This window comes from Chiloscyllium plagiosum, unplaced genomic scaffold (genome assembly GCF_037043375.1).
Source record: "Chiloscyllium plagiosum isolate Xiang-an unplaced genomic scaffold, Cpla_swu_hap1 HiC_scaffold_3, whole genome shotgun sequence".
NCBI classification, from domain to species: domain Eukaryota; kingdom Metazoa; phylum Chordata; class Chondrichthyes; order Orectolobiformes; family Hemiscylliidae; genus Chiloscyllium; species Chiloscyllium plagiosum.
Window position 1 is genome coordinate 25,245,355 of NW_028270141.1, and position 19,849 is coordinate 25,265,203.

At 40.6% G+C, this 19,849-nt stretch overlaps 1 protein-coding gene across 21 annotated transcripts in view; it reads left to right on the forward strand.

Moving 5' to 3' along the window:
• The window catches only part of LOC122541729 (myelin transcription factor 1-like protein), a 558,875-nt gene that overhangs the window by 432,088 nt on the left and 106,938 nt on the right, over positions 1-19,849 (forward strand). For all 21 annotated transcript variants that reach the window (XM_087978037.1, XM_087978051.1, XM_087978075.1 and 18 more), the window contains one exon: positions 11,295-11,545. In XM_087978037.1, the coding sequence (XP_087834163.1) occupies positions 11,295-11,545 (251 nt within the window). The remainder of the gene's footprint in view (positions 1-11,294; positions 11,546-19,849) is intronic.

Genomic DNA, 19,849 nt, shown 5'->3' on the forward strand with positions numbered 1-19,849 from the left:
TATGTACCTCTGATAACCAGTGAAGACTCATAGGGAACAATGCTGGCACTTCAATTATTTACAATCTCATTTGATATGAGTGCTAAGTATGACGATGGCACAATGATAGGAAGGAAATTAAACTGGGAAGAGGTCATAAGGAGTCTGCAAAGATATGAATATGAATAGCAAGTGGACAAAAAATTTGCAGATGGAGTATAACATAGTTAAGTGTGAATGTGTTCTCTTTGGCAGGAAGAATAGAAAATTGGTATACAATTTCTATGGTGCTGTTATTTTAGATTTAGGAATACTGTTCTTCAGAGATCAGGAGTGGCTGGCTCGTTGAATATTTTCAAAGACTAAGTTAGCCAAATTCTGACTGAGAAGAGAGTCAAAGTGTATAGCAATTGAAAGGAAAAGCCACGATCAGATCAGGCATGATTTTACCAAATGGCAGAGTAGATAGGAGAAGCCTCTACTCCACTTCCGAATTTGTATGATGGAATGTTGTAAAATTCAGATGCCAAGATATTTCCTGACTCAATTCATGTTGCAAAAGGTGACAGGCTACCCACGTACTTACTTACCAATAAACTTGTTAATAATGTGTGACCCAAACATAGTGCTCCATTAGTTATCACCGATCTCATCCAGAGCATTGAGTTTGACAGCATGATTAATGTTAAATGAGGAAATGTCTGGTTCTCCATCAACTCTTCATATCACCCTGCTCATGAGCTGGGCCACTGGTGATGCTATTCTCAGTGCATGGTAGATGTGTCACATGGAATGACTCCACTCTCACCCTCTCTCCTTGAATGAAATATAAGACCCTAAGACATAGAAGTAGAAATTTGACCATTCAGCCCATTGAGTCTGCTCTGCCATTCAATCATGGCTGATAAGTTTCACACCCCAATCTCCCACTTTCTCCCCGTAACCCTTGATCTCCTTGATCCTCAAGAACCTATCTATCTCAGTCTTAAATATATTCAATGACCTCACTTCCACAGCCTTCTGTGGCAATGAATTCCATAGATTCACCACTCTCTGACTGAAGAGGTTTCTCCTTGCCTCTGTTCTAACAGGTTTTCCATTTATTCTAAGACTGTGCCCTCGGGTTCTAGTCTCTCTTACCAATGGAAACATCTTCCCAACATCTACACTGTACAAGCCATTGAGTGTTCTGTATGTTTCAATTTGATCTCCCCTTATCCTTCTAAACTCCAATAAGTGCAGGCCCAGAGTCCTCAAACGTTCCTCATTTGTTAAGCGTGTCATTCCTGGGGCCATTCTCATGAAATGCCTCTGAACAAACTCCAAGGCCAGTACATTCTTCCTGAGATATAGGCTCCAAATCTGCATACAATACTCCAAATGAGGTCTGACCAGAGCCTTATAGAGCCTCAGAGGTACCCCGCTGCTTTTATGCCTCACTGAATGCAGAAATGTGAACATAATGTGATCTCTATAATCCGTAATATAAGTGCTATGTGGTCTCTGAGATCAGGAGCTGATTCCTGCTTATTTGCAAAATGTGAACTTGTGAGTGCTCCAAACCCAGGAATGTTAATCTAGTTATCCTTGGAATCAGCAGTGTGAGTAACTCGTTCTCTGAGCTCAGGAGCATGAGTGCTGCATATTATTTGAGCTCAAGAGTTGCTTTTTAATCATTATATGGGATGTAAGTGTCTTTGGCAAAGTCAACATTTGTTGCCCATTCTAATTGCGCTTGAACTAATTAACTCGCTAGGCCATTTTGGAGAGCATTTATAGTTTAACTGGAGTCACACCTTGCCCAGACCAGGTGAGATTGTCAGATTTCCTTCCCTAAAGGGCATTAGTGAATCAGATGGGCTTTTATATGAGTCCTGAACATTGTCAGAAATTGGGAGTGTGAATGCTGAATGTTGTCTGGATGTTGCTCATTCGGTGAAGTTGGGGATATGAACTTTGTGTCCCTCTGAGCTCAGTAGTGTGAACCTTCTCCTGACCTGGATCTGTGAGCCTTTTTTATTTGCTGAAAGCAGTAGAGTTAACATTATGAACTTTGTAACCTGCCTGACAAGGACTGGATCGGATTATGTAATGCAGAGATTGATATGCATATAATTAGAAAAATGGTAGTGAGAAAAGAGGTGGAGCTCATGAGGAAATAAAAGCAGAGGCAATTGCTGATATGCTAATTGAATACTTTGCATCTGTTTTAGTATGGAAGAAGATGCTGAAAGACATTGATAAAGAGGAGGGAGTTGAAATACTAGTTTGACTCATAATTGATATTTGAAATGCAGGCCCTACTTAAAGTTAATAAGTCCCCATGGTCAGATGAGATATATCTGAGTACACTGAGAAAAGTGATGATTGAAATTGTGGAGATATTGGCCACATTCTGTCAATTTTCCTGAGATGCCAAGGTGATAACAGAGGATTGGAGAATTGTAAACATTGACACCCTTGTTCAAAAAGGTATTCAGGATAAACCTATCAACTACAGGCCAGTCAGTTTAACCTCTGTGGTTGATAAATTGATAATCCAAGCCAAAAATAATAGTCGTTTGGACAGTGTAGATTAACTAAGAAAAGTCAGCTTGGATTTAATCAAGGCCAAAGATGTTTAACTAACCAATTTGGATTTTTCACTCAGATAACAGGGCAGGTTGATGAGGACAGTGCAGTTGACGTGCATATTTGGATTCCCAAAGCTATTTGATAAAATGCCACATGATAATCTTACAAACAAAGTTGAAGCCAATAGAATAGATTGTGATGGAATGGGTTTGAAGTATACTGACAGGGAAGAAACAGAGAGCAGTGGTAAATGGTCATTTTTCACCCTGGAGGAAGGCTTATATTGGGATTCGCAGAACTTTGGATGATACTTGGATGATGATTTTTGATGATACACTATGACCTCTCCAGTCTGAAATCTGGAAATGCCAGTTGTTTGAAATTGTTTCAAGCAAATCCACAGAACTTTCAGACACACCATGTACGGTGATGCAGAAATGGTGAATGCATGGTCTATTCTACTGGTCTATCTACTGGTCCTGCTTTGATTAAAGATGAGAGTAATGATTTTTGACTATTTCAGTGAAATAAGATTGATTGAAAGAGTGAGAGTGAAGGTGGATGACAAGAAGAAAAGTTAGCTAATTAGATGGAAATTAAAATTAAAAATAAAGCCTTTCGCACCAGCAGCACATTGCCTACTCTTCCGTGAAAAGAAGTTATTCTTAGTGTTATTTAATCCTAGTTTTCTGAACCTGTGACACTCATTAATGCCAATTCTTTACTGCTTGGTTTTTCCTGTTTCTCCAGCCTCATTCTAGGACACGAAAATTGCAAATTACATTATTTAGATAAATAAAACCAATATTATTAATGCCATATCATGTTTTATCACTGTTTGATGTCTCTAGTACATATTTATTTCTGATTCACACACTTTATATTCAGATATTCAGATGTTCTTCCAAAATTCAGAGATACCTTGGTCCCAAGTGTTTCAGACTGGAGAGGTCACAGTCTATACGTTAATGACTTGGATTTGGATGCAAAGGGAAGAATTTCAAACATTCCAGATGACACTAAACTTGAAAAGAGAACAGTGATAGACTTGTAAAGGACATATCAGGCTGATGGAATGAGTGGATACATGATAACAAAATAATTAACGTTGTTTGCTTAGCTTGCCATGACTGGTCAGATAGTTGGAAACATGTCCTCCATGCATATATTACCTGTTGTTAATTCATTCTGTAGCCTTACCACAGCATATGGCTGGCCTACACTTTCTTTCTGGACATTCCCTATTTTCCATATCGGATAAATGGGAATTTGACCTGTTCAGATTTCACATAGTTTGGGTTGGAGACTCTTAAGCAATGCTCAAAATACAGGGTGAAGGCAACACACACCCCTTCCCTGCCGCTGACACCCAGCAATTGTATTTTCAGACCTTAATAACGCTAGGTCATTTGGAACGTTAGTAGTCTTCATTGAATTCCACACGATGTCGTGGACATGGAAAAAGAGATGCCCTTATTAGCACATATTACTGTGTTGTTGCTACCACATTGGAAATGCCAAACCAAGAAGTCTGTAATGCTCCACGGTGGCCTGGATAGCATTACACATAAACATTAGTTTCCAACTTGGGAATAAAGCCATAGCTTTACTAATCCCACAGCTGCACAGTGACTTGCTGCATTTTAACCATTTGATCACTTGATCAGCTACTTGAGCAATATGAGACAAGGTATTTGTTAAAGATAATGGAAAAAGAGGCAGACTTTGGAGCTATTTGGGACTAGATGTTCAAGTGGTATGTTGTGTTAATTATACTTATAAGAAGATCAAACAGGAAAGAAAAACTAAAAAGGAGGAGCTTAGCCATATTAAAAAAAATCTAAATAGAAACAAAGGAATCTTGCAATGTGATGCCATTATTTATACTAACCATTATGTCCTCCCTTCACTCTTGTCGCCAATAGTCACAGAAACCTCAAACATATCAGCACTTTCCTTCTTTAGAACTACTCTGTCCTATGAATAGTGTTAAAAAATCTTTTACATCTGCTCTGTAGGGCTCAATACATAAACGATGGCTATAGGAAGACAAATATGATTCCCTTTTATATTAATAGAGATAGTAAGTATTAAACAGTGTTGGACTGTGACTACTTAAGACTTTTATATAAATCAATTGGAAAAAAAATCTAATTTTGGTCTGGGCATAGGACAACAAATATCAAAGAAAAGTGCAGAGGAAGCTGAGTAACTTGCCTTAACTATGTTTTGGTGTTTTATTTACTCCAATGTATTGCTATGGCTGAAAGCAACAAACTTAGCATTGAATAGGAGTCAGAACTAGAACTTTTAGATGTCTATTGCATAATATCACACCAAATTACAGCTGATTGACAATTAGAAAAATTCCCATTCATCCTTTCATAATTTGTTTCATAGTTCATGACAAAATATTTTGCTTGAGAAAAAATCCTACAATAATGATGATGTCACAACACCATAGCATAGATGCCTGCAATGGTTTCAATACATGACTCTGTATTGACGATGGTCCATCTTGAATATTTTTGATTTATTTTTCAAAATATGAAATAATTCCAAAAATAAGGAAACCAACTGCACTTGCCTCACTTTCCTTTAATAAAAGAAATAAAATGTTGCATGAGTTTGCTGTTCTCAAAGTTTAATATGAATGTAGAATACCAATAATCAAGTCCAGGAACAAAACTCCGTCCCCATTTTTGTTGACCCTTTTTCATTGTTATTTCTCGTAAACATATTCCGAACCAGAGGACACAGCTTAAAAATAAGGAGTAGGCCATTTAGGACAAAGATGAGGAGAAACTTCTTCACCCGGAGAGTGGTGGGTGTGTGGAATGCTCTGCCCCAGAAGGCAGTGGAGGCACAGTCTCTGGATTTGTTTAAGAAAGAGTTGGATAGAGCTCTCAAGGATAGTGGAATCAAGGGTTATGGAGATAAGGCAGGAACAGGATACTGATTGAGGATGATCAGGCCTGATCATAATGAATGCTGGTGCAGGCTCGAAGGGCAGAATGGCCTACTCCTGCACCTATTGTCTATTGTCTATTCTGATGCTTTTCATGAACTGAGCCTCCCAGCTATGAAGGGATCTCTTTGTCTCTAGATTTCTGCACTAGCTTCTTCTCATTTGGAAAGCACTAGACGATACACTGTAGGAGGACCATGCCTTCTTTCACTTAATGATAACAGCTCCACTTAGGGTATGTCACTGATACCATAAGTGCACATTTTCTTATTGATGTAAATGCTTTCATGTGAATTATGTTATGCTTTTATTGTGCACTTAGTACCGAATAAAAGGCAAAATGAATTCTATTTAACCCGACAATGAACTGTAAGCAACCAGCCATCATTTTGAAATTACTATTAATAGAGAAAGGCAGGAAGCTAATTTGGGATCAAACATACCTGAAGCATTTCTGTGTTACCTTGTCAAAAACAATGCTCCTAATGACGGTGGTGTGGCTTGAAATAATAACAAGAGCCTTAAATTAAACTGAACTGGCAGCTATGTCATTGGTCACTGAGATTAGGGCAAAGCATTCTGACAGTTTTAGGAGTTCTCTTCAAGCCAATTCTAAACCAAAAAAAAGGACATGAAAATTAACCATCTATCAGCCCCTAGAGTCCAAGACAATTTTCTTGCTAGCCATCCTGTTGCTGCCAAAAGTGTGAATTCTAATCGAGAAATAATAGCTCTTGACTGCCAGCCCTTGTCTACTGGAGAATGCATGGAGATTAATTAAATATATGCAAGCAGATAAGCTATTAATTTCAATTTCTGTCTTTTTATGCTCACTTATCCAGACTATTTATCAAGCTATTTAAAAGCATTTTCACTGATAAGGAAGAGCAAGAGATTTATTTATTTCAGCTCTGACAGCTTTCTCACCTGCTCACGTAATATATGCCTTCACTTTATCCATAAGCAGTAATGAAGAAGCAAGAGACATAGTACAGGGTATCATCAGGATTGAAAGAGTAGGAGAGAAAACTAGATAAATCAAGGAGTGATTAGGTGAAGCCAAGTTTTTGTTTGAAAGGTCTGTAAATTATAGGAGGAGGGGAAGATTGAATTTAACTGCTAACTGACTGACCTTGAAGGCTCAGTTTGGGTGTACATAAAGTATTTGTGTGAATTATTCTACTGAGCATTAGTAAAAGATGAAAATTTGACATTCAGTGCATTTTCTGTAACAATGATTGGTGTCTACATTAAAGTCAATTCTGTTATAATAGGGACTCATTTGATTCATTTTTAAAAAAATAACTGCATTGTTCTATGCAGTAAGATTAAAATATCTCACATATTCTAAATGGGTGATGGTTCTGTTGGATGAATGGCTCCATCCTTGACTCTGGACAAAATAGGAAACTATCACAGACTGAATATATGAGAGATGTGAAGTAGACTAATGCATGGTGCTATTTGTTAGTGTTAAATATTCCAGATTATCAGAAAGTCATCATCATTGTGGGCGGCACGGTGGCACAGTGGTTAGCACTGCTGCCTCACAGCGCCAGAGACCCGGGTTCAATTCCCGCCTCAGGCGACTGACTGTGTGGAGTTTGCACGTTCTCCCCGTGTCTGCGTGGGTTTCCTCCCACAGTCCAAAGATGTGCAGGTCAGGTGAATTGGCCATGCTAAATTGCCCGTAGTGTTAGGTAAGGGGCATATGTAGGGGTATGGGTGGGTTACGCTTCGGCGGGGCGGTGTGGACTTGTTGGGCCGAAGGGCCTGTTTCCACACTGTAATATAATCTAAAAAAAAAATTGTTTATCAAATCTGGGTGAACTTTAATTCATCACTTAAACTATTTGTCAATATTTTCCTTAAATTACGAAGATCTCAATTGATCAAGCAAAGATCCTTAAATGATTTGCTGAGAAAAGTCCAAGCCATTTAGGATCACACAGGCACACTGTTATTCATAGAGTGGGCTGCCCATCATCTCAACTCCCTCCTGCATGACGTTAATTAAATAATGACAATTACAAGTGACAGAAGAAAAATGGTGATGATGACAGCAGTTATTGATTGTAATGTGTAAACACAGTTTACACAAACTCTATACATGACAAACCTGCACCTCCTCTATATTATTTGTGCTTCAGGAAGATTACATTTCAAATAGAATTTCTGCTTTCAAATGGTAATGAAAATGTGGAAATCCTCCCAATATCTTGCAGTCAGAAAGGAATCTTTGTGGTCAGGCCCCCTCCCCAGGTGCTCCTTCAGGTCCCCCTCCAGGCCCCCATCCAGGTTCCCCGCCAGGTCCCCCTCCAGGCCCCCCTCCAGGTCACATTCCACGTCCCCCCTCCAGGTCCCATTCCAGGCCCCCGTTCAGGCCCCCCTCCAGGGTCCCCTCCAGGTCCCATTCCAGACACCCCTCCAGGCAGGCCCCCCTCCAGTCCTCCTTCCAGGTCCCCCTCCAGGTCCTCCTCCAGGACCCCCTCCAGATCCCATTCCAGGCCCCCTTCCAGGCCCCCATTCAGGTCCCATTCCAGGCCCCCTTCCAGGCCCCCATTCAGGTCCCATTCCAGGTCCCCCCACCAGGTCCCCCTCCAGGTCCCATTCCACGCCACCCGCCAGGACCCATTCCAGATCCCCCTCCAGGCCCTCCTCCAGGACCCCCTTCAGGTCCTCCTCCAGGTCCCATTCCAGGCCCCCCTCCAGGTCCCATTCCAGGCACCCCTCCAGGCCCCTCTCCAGGCAGCTCACCCCCCCCCAGGCCCCCTTCCAAGTCCCCCTCTGGGTCCTCCTCCAGGCCCCCCTCCAGATCCCATTCCAGGCCCCCCTCTAGGCCCCCCTCCAGGTCCCATTCCAGGCACCCCCACCAGGTCCCCCTCCAGGTCCCATTCCACGCCACCCGCCAGGACCCATTCCAGACCCCCCTCCAGGTCCCATTCAGGCCCCCCTCCAGGCCCCCCTCCAGGTCCCATTCAGGCCCCCCTCCAGGTTCCCCTCCAGGTCCCATTCCAGGCCCCCCTCCAGGTCATCCTCCAGGTCCCCCTCCAGGTCCCATTCCAGGCCCAAATGCAAAACTCAATGCCAGTACCCGCGTGCATGGTGAGGGAGTGCTGTACTGCCATCTTTCAGATTAAATGATCAGCCAATGCCTCATCGGCTTGCATATGTGGCGACGTAATATCCCTTGGTCCTATTTTGAACAAGAGCTGGGAGTTATCCCTAGTATCCTGTCCAATATGTATCCTTGTTACAATATCTCAAAAATTGATTATCTGTCCTTAATCACCTTGAGCTTTGTAGGAGTTTGCTGGAGTTTTCAGCGATTTTGCGGATAGTTGCCCAATGTTCACCCCATTCACTACTCTTCAGATAAAGAAGCAGTCCATGTCCACATGTAACAAGACCTGAATCAGGTTTCTGTCCGATAGGTAACAAGAAACATTCATTCTACACAATTGCCAGGCAATAACCAGCTTCAACATGAGAGAATCTAATTATTGCTGTTTGACATTCAATGGCATTACCATTGCTGAATCCCCCACTGTCAACATCCTTAGTGTTAGCATTGACCAAACACTTAACTTGACTTATCATATGTATACTGCAGCAACAGGAACAGATCAGATGCTGGGAATTGTGCGGCAAGTAATTCACCTCCTGATTCCCTAAACCCTGTCCATCATTTACCAGGCACATGTCATTTGTATGCTAAAATATTCTTCAGTTGCCTAAATGCATGCAGCTCCAACAGTAATCAATAATCTTGATTCCATCCAGCTGAAAATCTGTTTGATTGGAAACTTAAACATTCAATCCTTCCTGAAAGAGTATACACCCTCTACAAGGTACATTACAGCAATTCACTACAGCTCCTTTGAAAACATCTTTTCAACTCTACACCTCCACTGTAAGTTCAAAGTTCTAGGTTTTAAGGAAAATCTTAATGCATGAAAGCTGGGTAAAAATTTGGAAAGGGAGGGTATTCCAAAACATGAAGCCAAGGCAACTGAAAGTGTGGCCATTAATGGTAGTGTGATTAGAAAAAAAGATTACACAGAAAAGCAGCAACAGAGGAGTGGAGATACCTCAGAGGGCTGTGGGGCTAATTAAAGGGATAGGGAGAGGTATGGTCGTGAGGGGGTTTCAAATCAAGACTATGAACTTTAAAACCAAGATGTTGCTTGACCAGGGGACAGTGCTAGTCAGGAGCACAGGGCATTGTCAAACAGGACTTGCTATGAGAGATAGAGGAGCAGTACTTAATGCCAGCAAGATAATGGACAGTCAAATGTGGGAAACCATCCAGAAGAAGTCAAGTGCAGAGATAATGAAGACACAAATGAGGCTTTTGGCAGCAGAAGAGCTGAGGCAAAAGCAAAGTTGGATGATGCTTGAGTTGGAAATAAAATCGTTCCTAATGATGACAAAAACGCATCTTGGGCTCATGTGCCACTAAGCTTGCATCCAGATTGACACGATCTCAGACCACCATCTAGGAGAGCAGTGCATTGGTAAGTGGGAATGGAGGTTGGAAGGGACTCAGAAAACAATATTTGCTTTTCATGGTAACAAGGTGTTTAGCATGTACTGAGCAACCTGCAGTTTTGTATTTTGTAGAACCACCACAGTGTACTATTGGTTAGAAATTTGTCATGGACAATGTTTTTGGGTAGGGAATGGTTGATTGCTGTGTGAGCACAACACTGTTGTCTGGTAATTCCGATGAACTATATATGCCAGCCCAGAAACAGCTAACAGGTTTGATAAGATTGAATTTAGGATCTCAGTAACATTGGATACGTTCTAGTGGTTGGGAGTGAATAGAGGGCTGGTACGAGCTGACAGTTGTAAACAATGGTGTTTTAGACTAAGGAGGCGCACACCTTCTCCCCCTTGGCTCCACATCAAGGTAAGTCCAAAAGAAAACACTATTTTGATCATGGCCTTCTGATGTCACATTAATAACAACTGATTTTAAGGCTTTGAACAATCTAACACCCTGAGGTCAGTGTGTGTGGCACATGCTCAATGCTGTCAAATATATCGTAGTCCTAAAATTGGGCAATAATTTATTTACATATGTCTTTTTTTGGTGGCCAATAGGGCTGCTGGAATATTGCTTGTTTTTGCATGGCACAAATATATTTCAGATGATCGGGGAGGCAGCAACGGATAATCAGATCTGTTGACCTTCATTTTGTGCCCAATCAATGAGAATAATCAATGGTTATTCTCAGTCCTGCCCATTACCTAATCCATAATTTTCAGTTACCAAGTTTCAGAAAATAAATCTGTTTTGCAGTCTTTTATATTTCCATTCATTATTTATATCCCACCAGTAATCATTCACATTTCAAGCTTGTTGATAAAATTACTAACACTAATGCACAGAGAAGAAAAATAATTGCAAGTGTATCAATATATTAAAAACAATGTTCAGGGAATTTGCCATAACGTTGTAACATTTTGTGTAATCCACACCATGCTCTGTGCTGAAATACCTCTGAATGTTAATATAGAATGCTAATAGGTTTGTCTATGTTTCCTGATCCATAGGAAATCCTTCACTTGTTTAAAATAAATGTGTTAAAATCCTCAGTGAGCTATTCGAGGGAGGATTGTTTTTAAAGACGAACATTTTGCATCAGCGTTCCAGAATTTAATTTCAGGTCCTTTATTTGAGAAAACAGGACAGACTCTTGCAGTTGATGTTCGGTTAATGGAATAATTAGTCGTCATGTGTTCCCTTTATTGCTTGTTGTTACAGCAAAGCGATTTTGTAAGAACTCCAGTTCAGCCAGCAGCACGACGAGTAGCTATGCTCCCAGCAGTAGCAGTAGCAGTGTCAGCTGTGGTGGAGGCAGCAGTGCTAGCAGCACTTCGAGCAAGAGCAGCTTCGATTACACACACGACATGGAGGCAGCACACATGGCAGCCACGGCCATTCTGAATTTGTCCACCAGGTGCCGGGAAATGCCACAGAACCTCTCGACCAAGCCTCAGGATCTGTGTGCCAGGGTAAGTGACTTCCATTTGAAAAGCCCTTTCCCGGCGTACATGGCAGTCTCTGGCTCCACCATCCCATGCAAATATGTGTGTACATGTATACAGGCCTAAGCACAAAGCAAATCCAAATAATACTGATCAACACACAATGGAGTGGCATCATCGAAAAAGAACTGGCATGCAATCTGAATATTGCATCTGATCCTGTGAATCTAGAGCCTTAACAGGGATTTAGCAAAGCATTTTTGTGGATAAAAATTGGTTAAAAACCATTTTCATTTGTCCATTTTTGGATAATTCCAATTTAGAGCATCCTTTTTTTTTCCCTGATTAGGAAGAGGGTGCCATTGTTGGGAATCTTTGCATTGTAGACTTCACCATGCTGTCTCTGCCACATGGAGTAAAACCACTGGTTTAGCAAGTTCACTTTATAAATTGTTCAGAAATTCTGGCTATTTCATAAATTTAAGCACCTTCAACACATTTAAAATTTATGTGAGGAGAAGTGAAGCTCTTCACGTGTCAATAAGCAGAGACCTTTTCCAACTCAAGAGTCCAATTCTCATTCGTGCAGTATAACTAATGTGGTGCTAGCTAAAATTCATTATTGTAGCTGCTGGTCTGCAATTGGTAGCTGCAACTACAGCCTGACATTTTTCCATTGTTATTATGAGAACCAGTGTTAATCTTTCTGAGATGCCTTAACCTCCAACCTCAAGAAGTACTCCAATTATACCAGAGTAATTTTCTTTCTGTTTCCTACCCAAACCATTTTAAAGACTTGCCTGACAGCTCATTTGTGCAGTGGACCCATACCTATTAGGTCTTGCATTGAGACTGAACAAAATAATTTTCACTTGGCCTTTATTAAAGCAGGGAAAGACTTTCATGTTATTCTACCAGTTCCAGGAAAATTGAAGAGTTTGCACAGCAGTAACTAGACTGTCTGAAGCCCTCTGTTGTAATAATCCTTCAATAGTATTCCTGTACCTAATTACTTTAAACAAGTTTTTTTTTCCTTTCATTTCTTCAACTTCCATTACCAAAGTGCCTGGTTTTGTAGCATTACAAATGAAGATTGAGGCAGAGTTGACTGTCGGAAAAAATAAGCTGTAATAAAAAGTACAGCTCATCTATGAATTGAAGTCAGCCACTTATCCCCTTGAGCCTGCTGTGCCAATCAATTAGATCATAGCTGAATTGGTTATCCACCTTAGCTCTATATCCCTTGATAGCATTATGCAGCATAATCTAACAATCTCCGCAGTGAAGAGCTCCAATTGTTCCAGCACCCAAAGCCTTTTGGGTCGGATAATCCTAGATTTCTACTACTGTCTGCCTCTTGATTTCCTTCTGGAATGGTCTGGCTTTAATTATGATTACATTTTATCATTATTGTTTCTCCCACCAGGGGATCTATTTTCCTCGCAGTTGACGCAATCATTTCTCACTCTCATACATGAAAGCGAGTAAAGGTGAAATTTCTGAAACCTGACCTCATAATTTAGCCCTCTAAATTAAGGTTGTCCATCTGGTGAATCTGCAGTGCACTACCTCCAAGGCCAGACATCTGTTCTAAGGTGTGGTGCTCAAAACTTAATGCAATATTCCAGATAGATTCTGGCCAAGGGTCAATGGAGTTGAGCATTTCTAATTCAGTTGAGTCTTTCTAATTCAGTCATTTTTGGCTAAATACCAACTTTTCTTTCAGCATTTTGATCTGTTTTGTTTTGATTTAAATAGTTTCTGTACTCAAATCTCTGTAACCATCACAAAAAATTGCAGCAAGTCTAGCAACATCTCTGGAGAGAGAAACTGAGTTACATTTTGAGTCCAATACGATTTCTACAGAACCGCAGTTCCGAAGAAGAGTCATACTAGATTCAAAATCTGAACTCTGTTTCTCTCTGTACAGATGCTGCCTGACCTGGTGAGTTTCTTTAGCATTTACCAGGTTAGCTTTCAATACCAGATTTTCAGCATCTACAGTCTTTTGCTTTTATTTGAGTGTTCAAATCTCCATGTTCCTTCAACAGTTCCAATTTTTTCACCATTTAGAATTATTATGATTTGTTGTTCCTATATCCATATTCATCTGCTTTAATCTTGCCCACTCACCTAGTTTTTCCATGATCCTTCCCCCTCTCTCCTAAATTAGCATGATTCGTAAAAGTGAAAAGATAACTCTCTATTCCTGCATCTAAGTCATTTATAAAATAAATTTATAAAAGGGGCGGCACGGTGGCTCATTGGTTAGCACTGTAGTCTCACAGCAGCTAGGACCCGGGTTTTATTCTAGCCTCAGGCGACTATCTGTGTGGAGTTTGCACATTCTCCCCGTGTCTGCGTGGGTTTTCTCCGGGTGCTCCGGTTTCCTCCCACAGTCCAAAGATGTGCAGGTCAGGTGAATTGGCCATGCTAAATTGCCCATAGTGTTAGGGCATTAGTCAGAGGGAAATGGGTCTGGGTGGGTTACTGTTCTGAGGGTCGTTGTGGACTGGTCGGGCCGAAGGGCCTGTTTTCACACTGTAGGGAATCTAATCTAATCAAAAGTCATGAAAGGTTGAGTCACCAGAACAGATCATTGGTGAACATGATTTACTCCACTCTATATCTTACTATACGCCAGTGATCCACGTCTTTCTGTCACACAATAAATATCCAACTCCATTCAAAATGCTCTAATACCTCCAATTAAAAAGTGACTTTTTTTTGTTCATAGCCTTTTATGTGGAACTTTGTCAGAACCCTTCTGAAAGTACATGAATTTTTTTTTTTAGTTAATTCATGAGGCGTGGGTGTCACTGGTTGGGACAACATTTGTTGCCCCCTAATTACCACTTGAATGGAATGGCTTGTCAAGGCAATTTCAGAGGGCAGGGAAGAATCAACCACATTGTTGTGAGTCTGGAGTCACATGCTGGTCAGACCAAGCAAGGACAACAGATAGGTCAACCAGATGGTTACATAGTTGTTGCCAGGTTAGCTTTCAATACCAGATTTTTATTGATTTAATGTTGGTTATCTGCCATGATGGGATTCAAACCAATGTGCCCAGAGCAGTAGTCTGAGTCTGGATTACTAGCCCTGTAACAATACTGATACGCCACTGCCTCCACTAAATATTACTTCCCTGGCTAGGAATCAATTCCAGACTGCAGACGTGAGGGAGTCAAATCCTGACCACTATATCACCAGGGAGCCCCCTGTTAACCTCCCTTGTCTATGATACGATACTATGGTGAAGCACATTTGTACAAGATACTGAACAGGACCACATAATTTCTCATAAAACTAAACCAGTGTGCCCAGTGTCACAAGCTCAAAGAATAAATATAATCCAAACTTAATTGATCTTAATACAATTCAATAATGCTGAATCTATCTTATTTTTGGCATTATTATCATCCTCAATTTTCTGATAGACTTTGCTCAAAAAATGGGTGTAAATGTTGGTATAACTGCATTAAAATCAAGTTAGAATATCATCCTGCTGCTTCTCTGCTCCTTTCATTTTTCACATGAAAGATATTCCTGGTTCAATTTATGACTCCCTTAGATCTTTGTAAGGTCTGTCAAACTACTGCGAGTTGTTCTTGAGAGAAAAACCTGAATTCATCTTTTTGAATGGGGATGCCCACCTGTTTGCCATTTTGCACATGTTCAGAATGTTTCAGTGATTATCTTGTCACACCATTTATACAATTACTTTGCATTCCCACTGAGAAAGCACTGAATCAACACATTCATGTCAAGTGGGTATCCACATCAGCTAATGGCTGTAGAAGGATTACTATGTAAGAGTCCTTCTTGGAGACTGCCAGGATGGTTTACATGGCATCATTTATTTTTATTATTCTTTCTGTCACTTTTGCGTAAATGTATGTACCTTTCTGCCAGTTGCTTGTCAGCTGCCAGTTTTCTCCAAATCTCAATAATATTATCATGATAAAAATTCCACATTATTTTGGTTTCTGGGAGTAAGAAGACAAGAATCACTTGAGAGATACAAGGCTGCATCAAAATCATCAGCTCAACCTGCATTTTCAGAACCCTGTGCATATAATCACAACAGCACCGGCTTAGATTGAAGCTCTTCAAAATGATCTTCAACTAACCTTGTCCACAGGCATTGTTCTATAATGGCTGTGAAGACCTGTTCTGTGACCTAACCATTCAACGTGCCATGGATACATCACCCACATTAGTTTATGCACAGTCCACGGTATACTTAATGAATTGTTGTTTTGCTTTACCTAGAATTCAGGTTCTTCTCTCAAGAACAACTCACAATAGTTTAACAGACCTTACAAAGATCCAAAGGAATTATAAATTGAACCAATAACATCTTAAATCTTTCATTGCACCGTAATGAATGACAAATTATTCCACTTTAGCTTCTTACAAGGAAAAATGTGTTTTAGTTTCTATATAAGCATCAGCAAATGCTAATAAATATTTCTTAGACAGCAGCCTTAATGCCTTCATTGTGCCAAAGCTGTTGTCCTACCTTAATTACACCTCCTCAGATATTGAAGTGGTTGCTGAACAATCCCTGAAACAGAGGGCTTTTTGGTGTAATGGTAGAGTGCCTACCTTTGAGCCAGGAAGCCCAAGTTCATGTCTCATCTGTTCCAGAGGTGTTTCACAGCATCTCTCAACAGGTTGATCATTTTCATCTTTGCGTACTGTAATAAGGTGCATCTACTTCATTGAGTGTTGAAGCACAAGCTTCAAGCGTTGTGGTAGATTGCTGTATTCTGTATAATGTACCCTGCAAGAGATATCATCATGAAGGTTAAAGAGGAAGACAACATTGAGTGCAGAAACTAAAGGGTGGAGACAACTTGCAATGTTGTGAAACTCAATGCTTGTTGAAAGAGCCACTCATTTGCTCTCAATCCTAACTACCAATGCAATGGGCATTTTGAAATGTTCCTGTTGCATTCACTTTCCTGCCCATGCCTTCCACTGATATTTAAAAACAATACCTTAATCATTCTCACCAACTTTACATTCCTGTCATGTGATGGAACAAATGTGAAATGTTGGTCAACAATTTCATTTATAAATATTCAGCTAAATAATATCATAACATTTGCAGTGAAAACCTAGGGATTGGAGAAGTTAGTTGTGATATTTTGGGGACATTCCATATTACAGTAGAGAAGGTGTTGAATATATCAGAATGTATGAAGGTGGATAAATCTCCTGGTCCTGACCAGCTATATTCAAGAACACTGCAATAGGCTAGAGAAGAAATTGCAGGGCCCTGGCTGATATTCTTGCATCATCGTTAGTCACAGGTGAGGTCCCAGAAGACTGAAGGGTAGTGAATGTTGTGCCATTATTCAAGAAGAGCTGCAAAGAAAAGCTTGGGAAACATAGACCAGTAAGCTTAACATCTGTGGTGGGTAAATTATTTGAGAAAATTCTGAGGGATAAGATATACATGCATTTGGAAAGGCAGGGTTTGATTAGGAGTAGTCAGCATGGCTTTATGCATGGGCGATGATGCCTTACAAATTTGTTAGAGTTCTTTGATGAAGTGACCAGGAAGGTTGACGAGGGCAGGGTGATAGGAATCCTTATGGATTTCTGTAAGGCCTATGATAAGATTCCACATAGTAGGCTGCTCTGGAAAATTAGGTTGCATGAAATTCAGGGCAGACTGGCAAATTGGATACAAAATTGAGGTAGGAAGCAGAGGATAATAGTGGAAGGATGCTTGTTGGACTGGAGGCTTGTGACTAATGGAATGTCTCAGGCATTGGTGCTGGGCCCATTGTTGTTTGTTATCTATATCAATGATTTGGATGCAAATGTACAAGGCATGATTAGCAGGGAATATCGTGGACAGTAAGAAAGGTTATCAGAAATTGCAGCAGGACCTTAATCAGCTGTGGAAGTGGGCTGAGATATAGTAAATGGAGTTTAATATAGATAAGTGTGAGTTCTTGCATTTTGGAAAATCAAATCAAGGTAGGCATTTCATGGTGAATGGTAATGCCTTAAGGAGTATAGTGGAGCAGAGGAATTTTGAAGTTCAGGTGCACAATTCTCTAAAGTGGAGTCACAGGTAGACACGGTAGTGAAGAAGGCTTTTGGCACACTGGCCTTCATCAGTCAGGGCATTGAGTATAGAAGTTGGGAAGTTATGTTGCAGCTATACAGGATATTGGTAAGGCAACACTTGGAGTATTGTGTTCAGTTTTAGTCACCTTGCCATAGGAAGAATGTTATTAAACTGGAAAGAGTGTAGAAGAAATTTACAAGGATGTTGCCTGGACTCAATGGTCTGAGTTATAGGGAGAGGTTGATAAGCTGGGACTCTTTTCTTTAGAGAGTAGGAGACTGAGGGAGGACCTTATAGAGGGGTATAAGATCATGAGAGGCATGGATAAGGGGAAGGCACTCAGTCTTTTTCCTAGGATTGAGGACTAGACGGCATCAGTTTAAGGTTAAAGAGGAAAGAATAAAAGGGAACCTGAGGGACAATATTTTACACAGAGGGTGGTATGCACATGGAATGAGCTGCCAACAGAAGTGTGTTGATGCAGGTTCATTAAAACATTTAAAAGGCCTTTGGACAAATACGTGGATAGGAAAGGATTAGAAGGATATGAGCCTTCTAATTGAGGGGAAATGGGGTTAGCGTGAATGGGCACTTTGGCCAGCAGGGACCAGTTTGAGGCAAAGGGCCTGTCTCCGTGCTGTAGGACACTATCACTCTATATGATTATCTCATGTTTCCTTTCATCATGCATTCCTTTCATGATAGTGCATGACCTGATGGCTCTCATATCTACTCTTGTGCATTATCCAGTTGCTACCTGAGTCACTGGAGCATGTAACATGCCTGTCTTAAGTGTGCAAAAGACCCTTTGGGGTTGAGGTGCTCCTGAGATGAATCAGCAATATGCACTCAGGTTCTGTGGTATAAACAGTTTTTGCAGAGAGTTGTTGGAGTAGAGATAAAGTTGCATGTATTGAAATCCTGAAGGTCAGCATTAATATCCATATTTACAGAACTAATGGCACCAGTGTGACGAGTGAAGGATGTCTAGCTCATCCACAAATGTCTCTAAACAAAAGAGATAAAAATTCCACTGTTGACATGGAAATTTTTACAATAAAAATCTGAGCACTCTTGATGGATTGAAATGCCGCAAACAATTGTCAGAGTCAAAGAAGGAAAGATATTTTCACTGGTTTGCACTAGGAGCCATAAATATTCAAAGAAAGCATGTGGATGCTGAAAATCCAAATTGAAAACATAACATGCCAGTAACACTCAACAAGTCAAGCAAAATCTGTGGAGAGAAACAGAGTTAGTATTTCACATCAATTACCTCTCCTGAGAACTCTTAAATACAAAAGATCACAAATAACTTGAATAAGGAATTCAGGAGAAACTTTTTAATCAGAGAATGCTGAGCATTTTTTAAATTAATTAATGTTACGTGAGCATTGTTGGCTAGGTTATCAATAACTGCCCATCCCTAATTCCCCTGCAGAAGGTGCCATGAGCTGCCTTCTTGAACAGTTGCAGTCCTTGGGGTGTAAGGACACCTAAAATGCCTGTTAAAAAATTAGCCTCAGGATTCTGACTCAGCAATACTGAAGAAATAGTGATATATTTTCAAGTCAGGCTGGTGCACAACTTGGAGGGAAACTTGTGGGAGGTAGTGTTTGCATGCAACTGTTGACTTGTCCTCCCAGCTGATAGAGAGCGTGTGTTTGGAAGGTGTCCTCTGAGCCTGGGCAAGTTGTTAAAGTGCATTTTATAGATGGTCCATGTGGAATATGCTTCCTGATGGAGTGGTTGAGGTGAACAATATTTAACGGGAAGCTAGATACGTGTGTGATGAAGACCAGACTAGGGGAAGATGTTGAAAGCATGAGGTAAAAAGAGGTCGGAGAAGGCTCATGTTGAAAGTAAACTTTGGACTGACTGGTCTATTTCAGTGCAATAAAATTCTTTGTAAATCTGGCACATAGCATTAAGCATGTTATGACCTGAATGGAGAGAAACTTTGCTTTCGTCCAGAATGATCCAGGTATCTCATCCATGAATTGCAGACGCTAGTAGTAATGAATGCAATTAGAACGTTGGTATTTATTGCTGAAGGAGTAAAGTATAACAGCAGTGAAGTGCTGCTGCAACAGTATAATTAGTGAGTTTGCATCTGAAGTATTGCATACAGTTTTGGTGCCCTTACTTGAGGCCGGACATAGTTGTCTCGGAGGGTTTTGTATTATGAAGAGAGGTTTAAGAAATTTAGGCCTATTCCCTCTGCACTTCAGAAGAATAAG